The sequence below is a fragment of the Chroicocephalus ridibundus genome, chromosome 5, assembly GCF_963924245.1.
Source record: "Chroicocephalus ridibundus chromosome 5, bChrRid1.1, whole genome shotgun sequence".
NCBI lineage: Eukaryota > Metazoa > Chordata > Aves > Charadriiformes > Laridae > Chroicocephalus > Chroicocephalus ridibundus.
This window is the reverse complement of record NC_086288.1, coordinates 28,106,696-28,121,925: the sequence shown is the minus strand read 5'-3', so window position 1 is coordinate 28,121,925 and position 15,230 is coordinate 28,106,696. Positions and strand designations below refer to the sequence as shown.

General features: G+C 38.3%; 1 protein-coding gene across 1 annotated transcript; it reads right to left on the bottom strand.

Moving 5' to 3' along the window:
• Nucleotides 1-1,422: 1,422 nt before the first annotated feature.
• On the bottom strand, nucleotides 1,423-13,569 carry BDH2 (3-hydroxybutyrate dehydrogenase 2). Its single transcript, XM_063336847.1, has 10 exons — nucleotides 13,475-13,569; nucleotides 11,849-11,929; nucleotides 10,264-10,342; nucleotides 6,923-7,019; nucleotides 6,290-6,398; nucleotides 5,049-5,109; nucleotides 4,285-4,398; nucleotides 3,707-3,765; nucleotides 2,923-3,015; nucleotides 1,423-1,685 (listed from the first exon to the last, which is right to left on the bottom strand). The coding sequence occupies exons 2-10, from the start codon at nucleotides 11,918-11,920 to the stop codon at nucleotides 1,632-1,634; spliced, it is 738 nt and encodes a 245-aa protein (XP_063192917.1). The 5' UTR covers nucleotides 11,921-11,929; nucleotides 13,475-13,569; the 3' UTR covers nucleotides 1,423-1,631.
• Nucleotides 13,570-15,230: the final 1,661 nt, after the last annotated feature.

The window sequence follows — 15,230 nt, the reverse complement described above, 5'->3', positions numbered from 1 at the left end:
AATCTAGCAGTATGTTAGCAAAACAAATAGTTTTGGAACTCGGGTTATTCATTGCCTCACATCTCTGGTTCAGCACCTCTTTTTTTCCAGACTATGAGACTTCATAATAATAGGTTTATGATTCATAAATCAGAGCTACCATGTGCTATATCACAATAAAAACTAGCACCTAGCATACAGATTTGACAATATTTGTTCGATATTAGTACATCCTTTTGAAAAGGAATATATTGGCTCTGTCTCAAGTGGTAAAATCCACTCCTTTTGCTTGTGTGCTAGAAGTCAAGCATATTCATGAAGATCCGCCTGTGTATTTAATAATACTTTTCCCACATATTCCCCCATCCATGCCTTCCAGAGTGATGTCCTTGCATAATACTTTCTGTATGTGGAAGGGGAAAAAAAATAAATATACATAGTAATGATACTTCCAAGACCATTTTAGGAGTGATCTATTCCATTAATGAAACAGTTCTGGCCTCTATTTCTCCCACTAGGGCCTCTTTTGTACCAGTTAATGTACTCATTTTCTAGCTGATTGTAAAAGTACGTGTGATTCTCTATGATCTCTACATGCTACAAGCTTTAGTCTTAACAGCCAGTAGAGCAGTCTCCTCTCCTTCATGAAGACAGTGTCTGTAATCGTTAAGTCCTTAAAAAAAAGCCACCCAAATTCCAGAAAGTGGCCAATCCTACTGCTTCTATTGGTAATCTGTTGCCCTACCTTTTGTGCTGATCCACTGTTTTTCCAGATTCTAACAGTCTAACTTGCCCAGGACCTGCAAAATGGATGTTGCAGTTGCACAAACCAGCTGTGCGTCTACACTAACTCTTTACTATATGTGCAGGAACTTTCATGTGCCCATACACCATGTATATACAGTGTCTTTGACTGTCTTGCACTGTTCACTTCAGATCTGTAAGTGTTGTCAGGCTTGGGACATATTCTTTTTGACAATTTAGACTGTTTTTCTACAGCTATTGCAGTTCTAAAACATTTTGCTAGTGATAGTAGAGCAGAGAGAACTTAAAGTAACTTGCAGAGCAGAATGTGGTTTCAAGTACAATTTGCAACTAGTATGTTCTCTAATACAGAAACACCTATTACCAGTAACAAAATTATTCAGATATTGAAATCTTCTAATTTGCTATTATTTCTGCCACTGTCTCTTTAAACTGCGCTTGGTTCAGGACGCATTTGGCCGATTTAATAGTAGTTACTCCCTTTTCTCTAGATAGTCTGTCAATGCTAGTAGGAAATCTAATTGTGAATATATAACTTACAAATACTTTGCAGGATGAGAACAAAGGTAGTATTTAATTCCTTTCACTCAGATTTTGTACCTTAAATAATATTTTTTGCCCTCTAAAATATTAAATGTTAAATTGCTTTTCTTTCACGTTTCTGGAGTTACCATAAAATGTAACCACATGAAGTATGTTTTTATTTCGGGAAAAGTGAATCAGTAACATCAATCTAGAAAGAGATCACGTAGCAGTAAAAGTGCACCAAATTTGTTTTGAAAGGCATCAGGTGAGTGACCTAAATCTTTGTAAACTATTTTAACTCAAAAACATGAATCTCACTTTTGCCTTTCATAGTATGAATTTCCGTTTGCCTGTAGGGTCAGTCACAAGCTCCATCCTCCATCGATGATTAGTTCATTACCAGTCACATAGGCAGACTGAAATTACATAAAAAACCAATAATTTTAATTAATTTTTCATGGCTATTAAGTACAAGGAAAATTTTTTTTAAATTCAAAAAACTGCTTTCTTCTTATACAAACACTTTCTTTTACAAAAATATCTGAATAAATAGAATATAAACAAACTTAGAAATGGAAGACTTCCTGCTAAGTCAGGGGACTGTAGCAAAAGTTTTGTTAGAGGCATTAAGATGAGAATGCATCCTGAGTGTACAAATTCACATAAGGTAGACTTCAGATACCTCACCTGCAGGAATAAAACCTCACACTATGATGTTATTAGCTGTTCAGCTGAGCAAAACCCGACCAGGTCAGCCAATAATTATAAGAGAACCGAACTGAAAATTTAGATGCTGCGGAAAGTGCGGTAAGCAACTGAGCTGTTGACATTCTTCTCTGTATACCAGTACTGAAGCACACTGGAATATTTTGGAAAAATGGAATTCTGTCTAGACATGGATGAAAATTCTATAGCCAGACTGGGGAGAAAAATAATAAATCAGTAGCTTTACAGAAACACTAAAGCTAAAATGAAAATGAGAAACAGATTACTGATAGATAGCAACATTAAGACTGAATTAATTCCATTGAAATATTCTGTTATGCTCAGTAGGGCTGCTGGACAAGTCCAGAGGAATCTAGTCCAAATTTAGATTCATAGTAAGTTTATGGCATCTGAAATAACCTTGCTGTGTGCTCATTAGTGTTGGTGATATTTGTAGTGGTCATTAAGAGTTTGGTCTATAACAACCTCAGTGGGTCTATTGTTTTCCTTCTGCTGAAAGGGCAGATTCACTCTGAGCATTTGCCTGTTTAGCTAAAATCTCCAGCAGTTCTACACAAACATTTGCTCTTGAATAGTGAAGGGAGGTGATGACAACTAATTCTGCCTCTTTAAAACACGATCTAGCCATGGTGAAACTTGGACAAGCCCCCATTTCTCCCATCATTCAGAAATCTGGTCAATTTTCTCAGATGACACGAAGCCACCAGACTGTGGTACCAAATACATAATGCCTTAACAATCACTGTCAACATTCAGAGTACTTTTTGTATCACAGGTTGAACTCAGTAAAAGATCATCAGTTTTCTATTTTTGTAATAATCCAACTCAAAGACAATATAAATCCTCCTAAAACAAATTCTTTCTATTGTGATGCAGCAAAGTAGCATGGGATTCTGTTATAGGGAATTTTAATCGTTCCATACTTACTTCATCAGAGGCCAAGTACACAAAGAGATGGGCCACTTCTTCAGCAGTAGCCATCCTACCAGTCTTCTGTCTGTCCAGAAAGTCTTTCAATGCCTAGATATACAAGAGCGTTTAGTATATAAAAAAAACCCCCAAACAATTATTTTAATCCAATTAGACTGACGTGTAGAAAGCAATACTGGAAACAGGCCATGAGTCATAACTTCCATTAGTAGGAAGGAATTTATGCTAGAAAAAGAAATTGCAAGATTAACAGTGGTATGAATTTCGGATTGAAAAATACTAGGAGACTGGACCTAAATCTCTGGTTCCAGAGTAAAGCCAATTAAGTCCTTCTTCCCTTTGGTGGTGGATATTCCCAGGCCCTTCAACTGAAGGCTCACAGTTTTCTACTCAGTATGGTTAAGGATCCCAAATAATTTTGAAACACATAGGCCAGAATGCCCTTTCTGTCATGGTTTTGCACTAGTTTGTGACCTCCACATGCCAAAGTAGAAAATGCCTCTGCTTTTGCAGTAGATACTGTAACCAATGATTGCAAATACTGCCATTAGATGACAGACCCTTTGTATTCACTGATCAATAGTATCCTTCTGAGGCATTTTAAGACTTCTGTCTTGACTACAAACTGACCAAACTATCACAAAGAGACACTACTGTTATGTTGTCATTGGTACTCCGAAATAGGGGACAATCTTGAATCTGGGTAGAAATGCTGCTTTTTTATTTTTTAGAGGGAGTTAAATATACGTATGCACATGAAACTAATAAACTGCTTTCTTACCTGTTCTGGGTTAGGCCGGGCTTGGATTCTTTCCTGTAAAGATGGTGTGTCAACAGTTCCTAAGCAAAATTTTAAATTCAATGTTAGAAATCAACTGCATCAACAATCATGAAAAAAAATGCAGTTCATTGGTTCTGTTTGTATGTCTTAACACTTACATGTAACTTCGTCATATCATTGAGGGGAAAGACTGCAAAACTATCAACACAGCATAGGACTCTCAATTTCAACAGAAGGCAAGACTTTTGAGAATTAGATTCAGTACCTTTCAGATGGTTGAACAATGGCTAGCCTGTTAGCTAGCCCTTGCCTGTTTCTAACTTCCAGATTATGTATTTGAAAATAATGTATGTAATAGTGTGCACATGCTGGGTTAACAGACTAAACATACAGCTTTACTATAAAAGTAACAGCTTTTCCATTTTAAATCTCAGAAGCGTTTCAAGCATGTCCTGTTCTTTTTGATTGCTGGTAACTTTAGTTGCCACTTGCAAGTCTACTCTTTGTTAATAATATCAAACTAAATCAGGCATTCTAGCATCTGCTCCTAGTTTACAAAATAATGTAAGGATACTTACCAGGACATATGCAGTTACATCTGATGCCTTGCTCAATGAAATCAGCAGCCACAGACTTTGTTAGACCAATAACCGCTGCCTTTGAAGTACTATATACACATCTGTTCACAACTCCTAACAGAAGGTCAGTGTGAAAGGAGCGTAGAAACATATTAAAGAAAAAAAAAAAAGAGACACCCAAGTTTGTTTGATATGCACCTGCTTCTGGACTCCAGCAATTCCTGTAGCATCTGTAGTCTCTCCATAAGGGCTAACTAGAATGCTGACTGCTGGAATTCTACCCAGGCACACACCAGAGCAAAGCATACAATCTTTTGATAGTTTAAGTTTGGGGAGTAGCCTAGAAAAGCTAACAAAGCAACCAAAGATATAGGAACAGCAGAGACCCATCTATTAGTCACCATCAGGTTTCCTTGGGAAGCACCGCTACAGCGCTTACCTGTCATTTCTTCATTGTTTCTCTGAGGAATGTATGTAGCAAGATATCACTGGCAGTAATGCCTTTTTAGTTAGTACAAACTGGTAAAAAAGGTGCCAAAAAAGTTCAGGACAGATTCAAAAGCTCAAAGGCAAGGATCTTAGTGTTTCTGCAATTTCCCATCTGTGTCTTTGCAGGAATATATGAGTTGATGCGTTCACTTTTTTTTAATTGTGTCTCTCCACAGGATCAGCAGTGTCCTCTAAATTCGATGCTGTGCAATATTTATTTTGCATTTCCATCATTTTAAAGATTTATATAAGGAACTCTCTAGCAAGCTACTGACCTTTAATGCTGGATGCCACAGAAGACATATTTATAATATTTCCAGATTTCTGTTTAAGCATCTGCAAAAGAATACTTATGTCATACAAATGCAAACTACTTTGTCCTCTGCAAAAGAATACTTATGTCATTCAAATGCAAACTACTTTGCCCTCTGCAGGTCCAGCAAAATAGCCCATAACAACCTGAAGAACAGCCCTACATGCAATTGATATGCAGCCTAACAAAGCTCAACTGGCATGAATAGGTGCTTATCACTTTTTGATCTATTGACTGAAGTAGTAAAACAGAATCTGAAATTTTCACTAGGTTCTCCTAAGTCATCCCCGGGGTGAAGAGGTGAAGACTGTGACAGGAAAGGATTTTTTTCCTAGATAGCCACCTCTGAATCACTGTCCTCTTGTCACCACAGTAAGTTACTCTACATAGACATCTGTTCATGCCATCTACCAATGCACTTCTTCATTGCTTTGGAGAAGACTAAACCCCAGCTTTCTAGCATCTTTGAATTGTAGCTAAATTTCTTTAAGTTATAACCTTTTTAGGCATCTCAAACCATCTTTGAAAATTAAGATCAGCTAAAAAAACCCCAACAAAAAACCCAAACGAAAAAGGACTGTAACAACACTGAAAGGAGTAGTTGTCATCCAGTCGTGGTCGCAGCTTCCACTTCTGGCCTTTGCATTTACAGGAATACAAACACCTTATTCAGTCCACAAATTTTTGTAGTCCTGAAGCCAGTTACTGTGTCAAACGCAAGTGTCCACAAGCTGCTACGCTAATTGGATTGTTGTTCTGATACAACCAGTGTGTTGGCATCAGTGGCACTGAATTGCTTCACAAGATAGTTTCCAGATTTGCATAAAATTCCTATTAATATACATATTTTATAAATACTTTCTAGCAGTGGTATTGTTCAGCTGTGTGCTATAGTATAACCCAGTAACACTAGTGCAATGGCTCCCTCACTGCTCTGCATTTGAAGGATTTTAGTTAACAAATCACATAGGGCAAAACCCCTGAATTAATCTTCTGTACCGCAACCTTTCCTACTTGGAGGATTACACAGTGCAGAGAATGTTTTAGAGTAGGATTGCTATAATCTAAGGGCCTCCCTGTACAAAGCAGCATACTTGCCTTTTTATCTCAAACCCCACGCTGTCATGGTGGCAACAATTTAGTCCTCACACACTTTAAACAAAACCCAGCAGAGACTAAAAATCATGAGCAACCAAGCCTTACCTTAGGAAGAAATGTCTTGATCATTAGATACATGCTGCGAACATTGAGGTTCATAGTGAAGTTCCAGTCTTGCTCTTCACACTCCAGAATGGTTCCATGATGAACAAACCTAGAATAAGTCCATGAAGTGAATTACTGCCAGTAATTTACATTTCTATGACTTTTTATGCATATTTTTTCATTGATATTTCGTAATAGCTAACCCTTCCAACCTTGAAAAGAAGGGACAAGAGCTCTTTTGAAGAAAGCAAGCAATACTATTTCTTCTGATGAGACAAGACAGATCTGATATGTGCAAATAAGTGTTTGGTAATAGGGAAACTAAAAAAAAAAAAAAAAAAAAGCAGCACTGGCAGACCATCAGCTTCGCTCACTGTTTTGCCAGGAGGACCAAAGCCATCATTATAAGGCGCTCATAGAGGAAGGAAAACAAATTCCAGAGGTGTTCTATCTTGGCCTGGGTTACACAGCTATGCACAAAGAGCTGAGTGCTGATGAAAATACATGCAAGATTATATTAAACATACACAAATGTATTAAAATAAAACAAATAAAATGCACTTAAGTAAAAGAAACTACTTCTGAAGGACAGGGAAAACTGGAAAAAAAAAAAGTACGATAGAAGCTGGTTACCCTGCAATGTTACAGAGGACATCAATCCTTTCGATGTCCTTGGCCAGATTTTCTATCTGCTCCTTTTTGGTGACATCCAGCACCCGTATTTGAATGCCTAGAAAAACACGGTATTTATTTCAGTGTATTTACCTAAGGATCAGCAGTTTATTTTTCTGAAGCGCTGAGGACTGCATCTATGGCTCAAGTCAGTGGCTTGCCAGGAACAGTCCCCTCTCCGTGGTTCACCACGACATAGAGACTCACTGGGCAAGAGCTATTCTTGATGATTAAATTAGTGCAATAGTTAAAGCAGGACAGCAATAGACAGCATAGTATGCTGTTGAAAATTTCAGAAGGGAATTAAAAAAAGATCAACTGATTTGATTGTCATACAGCATCACACAAACAGATAAGCTAATGTCATTTACCATAAAAACATTTCAAATCAATTTGAATTCCACAGTGCTCTCACACTGAAGAATTACAGAGCCTGTATAATCATAACAAGCTTTCATGCCCACTATTATAGAATAATAATTAAACGAAACTAGTTACACATCTCGCGTGTACTCACAGTCACATTCCATGTCATCTATCCATGTGTAGTTGAGGATATGATGAATCAGCTTTATACCATTTAATTAATGAGAAAAAGTAATTTTGCATAAGCCAAAATCTTACATAACCCGGAATGATGTGATAGCCACGATAACAGAAGTGAAGAGGAAGCGTAACAAATTGATGGCTTCTATCACAAAGGTTCGTTGAAAAATATGATGCTTATATTTTTGCAATTATTTGTTTATAATCAAACAGAAGAGGCCTGAAAACACGTTACTTTTCACTAAAAGCTTCTATGTATTTCAGCTTCTGACAGCTGTCACTGTCAATGCTTATAGCACCGACTGTGTCTGTGCCATACCTTCAAGAAAGCCACTAATAACAAAAACAACCCCAACCCACAACCAAAAAACTAACCCTTCTATTTTATTTGGAGAAGTTATCTCTGAAAGACTGAGAAACATAATTACTGCAAAATGGGGTCAGGCTTAACTCTTCCAAACGCTTTTCAATAGAATCAGCCCCTCTAACAGAACTCTAATAGAACTGCTTTAGGGCCAGTCACAGCTGTGCCATCCCCTGGACGGAAGCAAAAAGAGCAAAGTAAAAGAGTTACTCTTCCAGATGAGCTGTAATATGATACGATGCAATCTACATGTTATTTTATCTCATTTTACTTAAGTAGCTTCCAGTAATCTAACACAACTAGTTTCCCTCACCCATGTCAAGGCCGAATGCTTACTATGGAATAGGCGTACCTCATGATACGCTTTGCCTGCACCCTTGCTCCATACTGTGTGTAAAGATTGAGCTGGGCCCCCTTCTCAAATACATGAATTTTTCATCCAAAGGAAACCTGGATGAGTGGAAAAAATGGAGTCAGGGTGTACGCCAGTAGTTCCCTGAGTGGGTACAATCAGGCTCCCAGGGCACTAAGACTTGCTGCTGATCACCCTTTTGCCACAGCCTGGTCACAGCATATCCTGCATCTCAGGTGAAGGGACACCTGGGGGAGAACATACTTGTGCCCCAAAACATTTTTTTGGGGTTTGTTTATTTTACAATTCAGTCATGTGTAATCAGTGACACGCAGTCTAATAAATGTCTACAACTACCTACTGAGAGACTGTAGAGAAGACAGAGTCAGACTTCTCAGAGGCCCACAGTGGAAGGATGAAAGGCAACAGAAAGAAGTTGGAATATGGGAAAGTCTGACTGAATATAAGGTGTGTTTGGGGTTTCATGGGGTTTGTATGTTTGTTTGTGTGTGTGCTTGTTTTTTAAATATCATTATTATTTTAAAACCACAAGGGCAGTCACACTGGAACAGGGGCCTACAGAGGTCGCTGAGGAAATTGCATCCTTGGAGATGTTCAGAAATTGACTCAACACAGCCCTGAGCAACCTGCTGTAGCCAGAGGCACTTTGAGCAGTATGCAGGACTAAATGGCCTCTAGAGGTCTCATCCAGCATACGTGATTCTATGAAAGACTGTAAAGCTGGCTGTAAAGCATCTGAGTGATGTCTAAATTATGGGAGAATTCGATTTGAAATGGATGAAAACCTGTTTCTTTTGAAGCCAAACTGACAAGTCCACGAACAGGCTTTATATGCCTTAGTTAAATGATACAGACACTTTTGAAGAGATTTGTGTCTAACGATGCAATTAGATTACAGGCCGGTGATTAACATCAGCACTGGAATTACCTCTTCTGGATAAAATTCAAAGACTACAATGTGCCAAGCCTTGATGAATTATAGCTTAACTAATCGTGTGTCAAAGGGACAGAAATGGCTCTGAGTATATGGGAAATTACACCTCTTGTGAACACACTAGGCAGAGGGGAAAAAAATAACAGTTCAAAACATAACACTTTTCTAAACACCCTCAGAATGAACCTGGAAAGTACTAAAGTTCCTAAAGAATTACAAAGGGATTGCTTGTGGTGAACTCCAGTCAGTAGAGACTCTAGAAGTTCACTCTAAAAGCTGTGCCAGAAAAAATTGTTTTTGCATATTTGACTGTCCCGCTGTAGTAGGAATTAATTAAATCCACTTCCTTCCACCAAATTAGGCTGTTAGCATTTTCAGTTGTCAAAGATATCCAAGTTTTATTTTTTACTTCAAGATTGAAAAAATGAATTTTTAACGTAATGTCCCACACTTGTGTCACATGATTAAGAAACACAGCTAGGCAAAACCTGCTCCTTGAAGGATGTTCCCGTGGTATCAGTAAGAAAGAACTTTCAGGCCTGAGCATTTGTACAAACAGAACAGGCTTATCTAGTGTTTGTGGAATTAGTTTCTGAAGACATATGCAGTCTCCTAGACAGCTATCCTTTTAATGCATTCCTTAGTAAGTACAGACCATGGAAACGCAAGACACTAAACATACTTTTTGTATAGCTGGATGTTAGTTCTTGTGATCAGAGTAAAGCATTCCATGCCTTTTAGAGTGATATGTTTGACAATTAGCCGAGTGATCTCAAAAGGTAATTGAAATGGGTGCTATTCTGGGCGGCAGAGATCAACTGCTTCTGTCACACAAGAATCTCAGAGTTATTCCACATGCCTGGAATAATATTCTGTCTGATGTGCTGATGTTGCAGTATTTTACATACTAAATTTCTGCTATTCCACATCACAGAAAGCAAAGCCAACATCTAAAGAATTAGCCTGGATATTTTCCTTTTTTTTTTCCTGGCCTTTTGAAGTGTGCCCTACACTCAAATTATATTTCAGCCAATCTACAATAAAACTCCCAAGAGCTGAACTAATGTCTACTGTAGGCCATTTACCTGGATATTTCTCCAGTTCTTGCAGCTTAGACTCATTGATGTCTGTAGCAATGACTTTGGCTCCTTCTTTAGCAAAAGCCTGAAGAATACAAGTAGGAAAAGCAGTTTATAGTTAGGTATTCCAGATCTTACCAGAAATAAAACCTGTTTTCTTCTCGTTTCCTTTTTGGCTTGAAATAAATGTTGGCTGAAGGCAGTTGATCTCTCACTTTCCATTCTGGGCATGTCAGAAGGTAACGGCCATCAATTACCACACATCCTGGGGACAACTAAGTAACTATAGTTGATATAAGACAGATTTAAGATCTTTTCCTTAAAGTAAGGAATGTATGAGAACAGTAACCACACTAAGACAACTGGTGTTATTATTGCCCTCATTAGCTGCGGGTGCACTAGCAAGCACGTTACAAACACGTAGGGCTAGAATTGTCTGTATTGTTGGATTTAAATGAAGTTATGGTATTTGACAGGTAAAGGCATGAGTCATAAAAAAGGAACGGTGCTATATAAACTCTAAGAAAATCCTCTGCATCCGAATCATTGGAATAAAGCAATATTAAAAGAAGCACGACTTTGATACTTCAGAGATTTTTCCCTCATTCTTGATGCTCCCCTCAAAACCTGTTTTCTCTGCACTGTAATGATTGATAAATCGACAGCTATGCTAACAAAGTAACCTCCATGTCAAAAGTATCCTGACATCTCAGACTGTAGCCCCTAATCTTCAAAATAAGTGTCTCAAGTGCAGCTTAAGAGGGCAGTGGCATCAAACATGCCAGCCTTCCATGGCTTGTTGGGTATTTAAAAAGTGAAATTGTCAGGAAAATTACCTACTCCTTTGACTGAGTGTTTTAAAGTAAGTGCCATGATAGCAGTTTTCTGCATTCTTAACCGTATGCATAAGAAACTAACTAGTGCGGCAAAAATCCTACTTACAGGAGCTTTTCCTGGCTCACTGATTACATTACAGAGATACTGAGATAGCTCTATTAGTTTCACTATCTGCTATGGAAGAAGGAAATAGCAGGGGAAGAACAAGTCAAAAGGAATTAAAAGTTAACCAGAGAGTTAATACATATGTTGAATTCTGTTTCAAAGTAATTAAATAAAATTTGTAAAGGATATCTCACAGTTGCTCATTGTGAAGAACATTGTAGCTGTGCTGTTAGTATCATGTAGACTTGGTTACATCACGTATTAATGTAGATAAAACATCTTGGCTCTACTGTAGGGGATCTTTGCAGTATTCAGCCTTACAACAGGAAATATTCCACCTATCCTCCTTATCTTCTCCCAGAACAATGAAAGGTACAGAAGTACAAGCATATATTGTTGGAAAAGCGGATCTCACCCTTATCCTTGCCTAACATCACCCCTCAGAGCTGAAGGCTTTCAGAAACTCAAACAGCACAAAGCATAGATGATACAGTACAGTGACTATGTTATTCCCTGAGTTTTATATTGAGTAGTTTTGGCTTCATCTGTGGTTTACTAATTCAGGAACTTGTTTGGTGCAGGTGTCGTTGGACAAGCCTGCATTAGAGACCCAGCTCAGGTACAGGAGAACAAACATTTTCCAACTCACTATAGCAGCTGCTCGTCCAATGCCCTGTGCTGCTGCAGACAGCAGTATGATCTTCCCATCAAGCCGACCCATGCTGCTGACCTGTGCGGACAGATGTCACAGAACCTTTAACAAAAAGATGAGCCAGCAACGTTCCCTGCAAGTCACATGCAAATGCATTCCAAAAACTAGACGTGATTCAGAGTACCTCTGCCATCAAATCCTATCACGGACTGTCCTGTTTAGCTCTGGTGTGACCCCGAGTCATCCAGGTTCTGAGGGGGGCACTACCTGAACTTTTTTTTTTCTTTTTTTGTTTCCTCCATAAGTGAAGACCTCAAAAAGATCAAAAGGTATTTGAGTTCAAAAGCCAGTCTTTATTATAACAGAAACCGGACTTTATTTTTCCTTAGACAGAAAAAAAAAAGGTCAAGTTTCAAAGAACTGCCTAAAAAGTAAGGTCACCGTGTTCCAGACAGAGTGTAATATCTGGTGGTTGTTAGCTGGGTTCCCAAGAAGCAAAACTTCCTGCACTTTTATAATCCGTAGACCAAAATTTGTTTATGTAGCTATGAACGTAGAAAGGTGTCCTGAGAACCCAAAATCTTTAAATGTATACGTGAATCCAACATATGAGTACTTCACTGAGAAGTTAAAGATGCCATAATCTCCCCAGGTTGGCAGCCAACGCTGTCACCTAAAGATGCTCAAATCTGTGCTATGACTCAGATTACTGAGTCGAATTTAGTGTGTTATATCTTAAACCAGATTATTATTTTCTCTGATTTTGACCAGAAATTCTGTTTTTTCAGCAGCTTTTGCTGACAAAAGTTGCAGCAAAACCCTGAAGGTTATAGGTAAAAAAAAAATAAATAAATTCAGACTCCTTATGAGGCAATTTAAGTGAAAAATTCTTTCCATTCTAATATAGAAAACATTATCCCTTTTGATTTAAAGTCAGACTGAGTTACAGACTATGTTTCAAGACGTTGAAATGTTTCACTATACATTTTACTCCCCCTTAACTGGGACACACACCAAGAAACAAAGCACAAACCAAAGGAACAGTCTCCTAAGCAAACAGTAACTGAGATGCACCTTTCAAATTAGGGGAAAGCACAATATCTTCAAATCACTTTTTAGGCTGGCAAGTAAAAAGATGTTTCTGGATGCCTCTGATGGTTGGCTATATAAGGTTATATGAGACCGGGCCTGTCTTAGCATAACCTTTTTGCATTGACAGGTGAAAAATACAAAGTTAACCAAGAACAATGAGATTACACACACAACTAGGTTGCACTGTCTCTCTAACGTACTGAGCTTTTAAAAAAATGCAACTCCTCAAACACAAAATTCTGTGAAAGTCTGAGCAAGTAAACTGTAGCAAGTCCCGAGTATCTCAACAACGAGCTCAAAGTGCTCACTCCAGGCAGAGGAAGCTCTTTCTTATTCTTTATGGTCACTTAACATCTTTTCAGTGGGGGGAAAAAAAACTGATTAGTCCAAGTACTTCCCCAATTCACCTTAATGCTTTAGAAGCAAAATGCACTATAAATACATTTTTCAATCTAACAACCAGTTTTTATGAATGTTTGCCACACAGATTCTATGAAGCATTTAAAAATTAATATTAAAATCGTCACTCACCAAGAGATCTCAAACAGCTTGTTGTGTTTACTGACCTTCGTACAAAAGGAAGTTTTATACTTTTTTTGCTGTGCTTGTGGGATTTGTAGTCTGACTGGTAAATTTCTCTGTATGAACGTAATTTCCTGTTGAAACATTGAGATGCTGCCATCTAGTGAAACTCAGGATTTTAAAAGTTTGATTTTCTCCTGCACGGGAAGGACAAAAAAAGGATCACCAGCATTAGCTGTGCATTCTCCGTAAGAAAAATCAAGAAATCAACAGGATTCCCACCAGAAAGGCCACAAAGATGTTTTTTCCAAGCAATCTCTCTTTAACAATATAAGCTATCAAATTCCAAACTAGGACAATGCTTGAATACTTGCATGATATATTTTGTTCTTTTTGGTTGGGTTTTTTTTTTTTTTGGTTACACCAGTGATTTACCAACTTACCTTTTCTTTTTGTACCTAGTGGTTTAACGTACATTTGTTAAGGCAGAGTTAATATCATCAGACTGGAAAATTCTAGGACAAATTAGTTACAAGCTCACACCAGACCTACCCTGATAGCACGCTTTAAGAATTTGGAGTCCTGCCTGAGCTTCATTGGGCACATTTTCCTCAGAAAAGCCATTTCTGTGGGTAGACTGGGCCACACGTACACGAAGTTCATTAATATTAATTTCATCTTGTCTTTCTGCTAAACTACGATAGCTTTCTAAGACTTTGTAAGTCAGCTCTCCACCAAACAAAATCTTTAACGACCAGGTTTTCTAAAAGCATTTATCCTTCTGTCCCTAATCTTTTGTGTACTGAATTCAGACACAGACCTGTTGCAACGGGTTCCTGTTTTTCAGCTCAATCACCAGAAAACTCTCCAAATCCAGAAATGTTCCAAGCAAGCAATAACTAACAAAAAAACCCCTGAAATTTTATATAAAAGAGGTAGATCTATATACACCTTGTTCCCCCCCTTCTGAAGGAAAAAGTCAGTTTAATTCATTTATTAGAACAGCAAGATGGAGGAAATAATAAAAAAAAAATGGCTAGTAGCTAAAGAAAGTATCTTTCAATCACAGTGGGGAAACTGAAAACAAACAAACCAACACCAGACAACCCCCCAGCAAACCAATGCCAAAACAAAACCAAACCCCACCACACAAACACCGGCAATTCACACTTATCACTGTCAGGAAACAAATTGCTCCTACATACCTATGGCTGTGGTAGGAGAAGAGAGAGTGCAGTGCTGAACTCAGTGATGGTATTTAGAACCTGTGTATTTTTGGCTGGCAATGTCTTTAAAAGCTTCCCAAAATACATTCCAGGTCAGAGGTCTAGATACTCAACAATTTCTTAGCAGTTACAGTAGTTGGCAGAGTTATCAGCTATTCAAGGTAAAAAGATGGTTGATTCTTTAAAAGAAAGTTGATTCTTTATTAAAGAATCCTTCTGCAGAGAGGGACCTAGGAGTCCTGGTGGACAAGTTGACCATGAGCCAGCAACATCGCCTTGTGGCCAAGAAGGCCAACCGTCTCCTGGGGTGCATTAAAAAGAGCATGGCCAGCAGGTCAAGAGGGAGGTCATCTTCTCCCCCTACTCTGCTCTAGTGAAGTTGCATCTGGAATACTGTGTCCAGTTCTGGGCTCCCCAGTTCAAAAAAGACAGGGAAATGCTGGAGAGAGTCCAGCTGAGGGCTACAAAGATGATCAAGGGACTGGAGCACCTCTCTTATGAGGAAAGGCTGAGAGACCTGGGTCTGTTTAGCCTAGAGA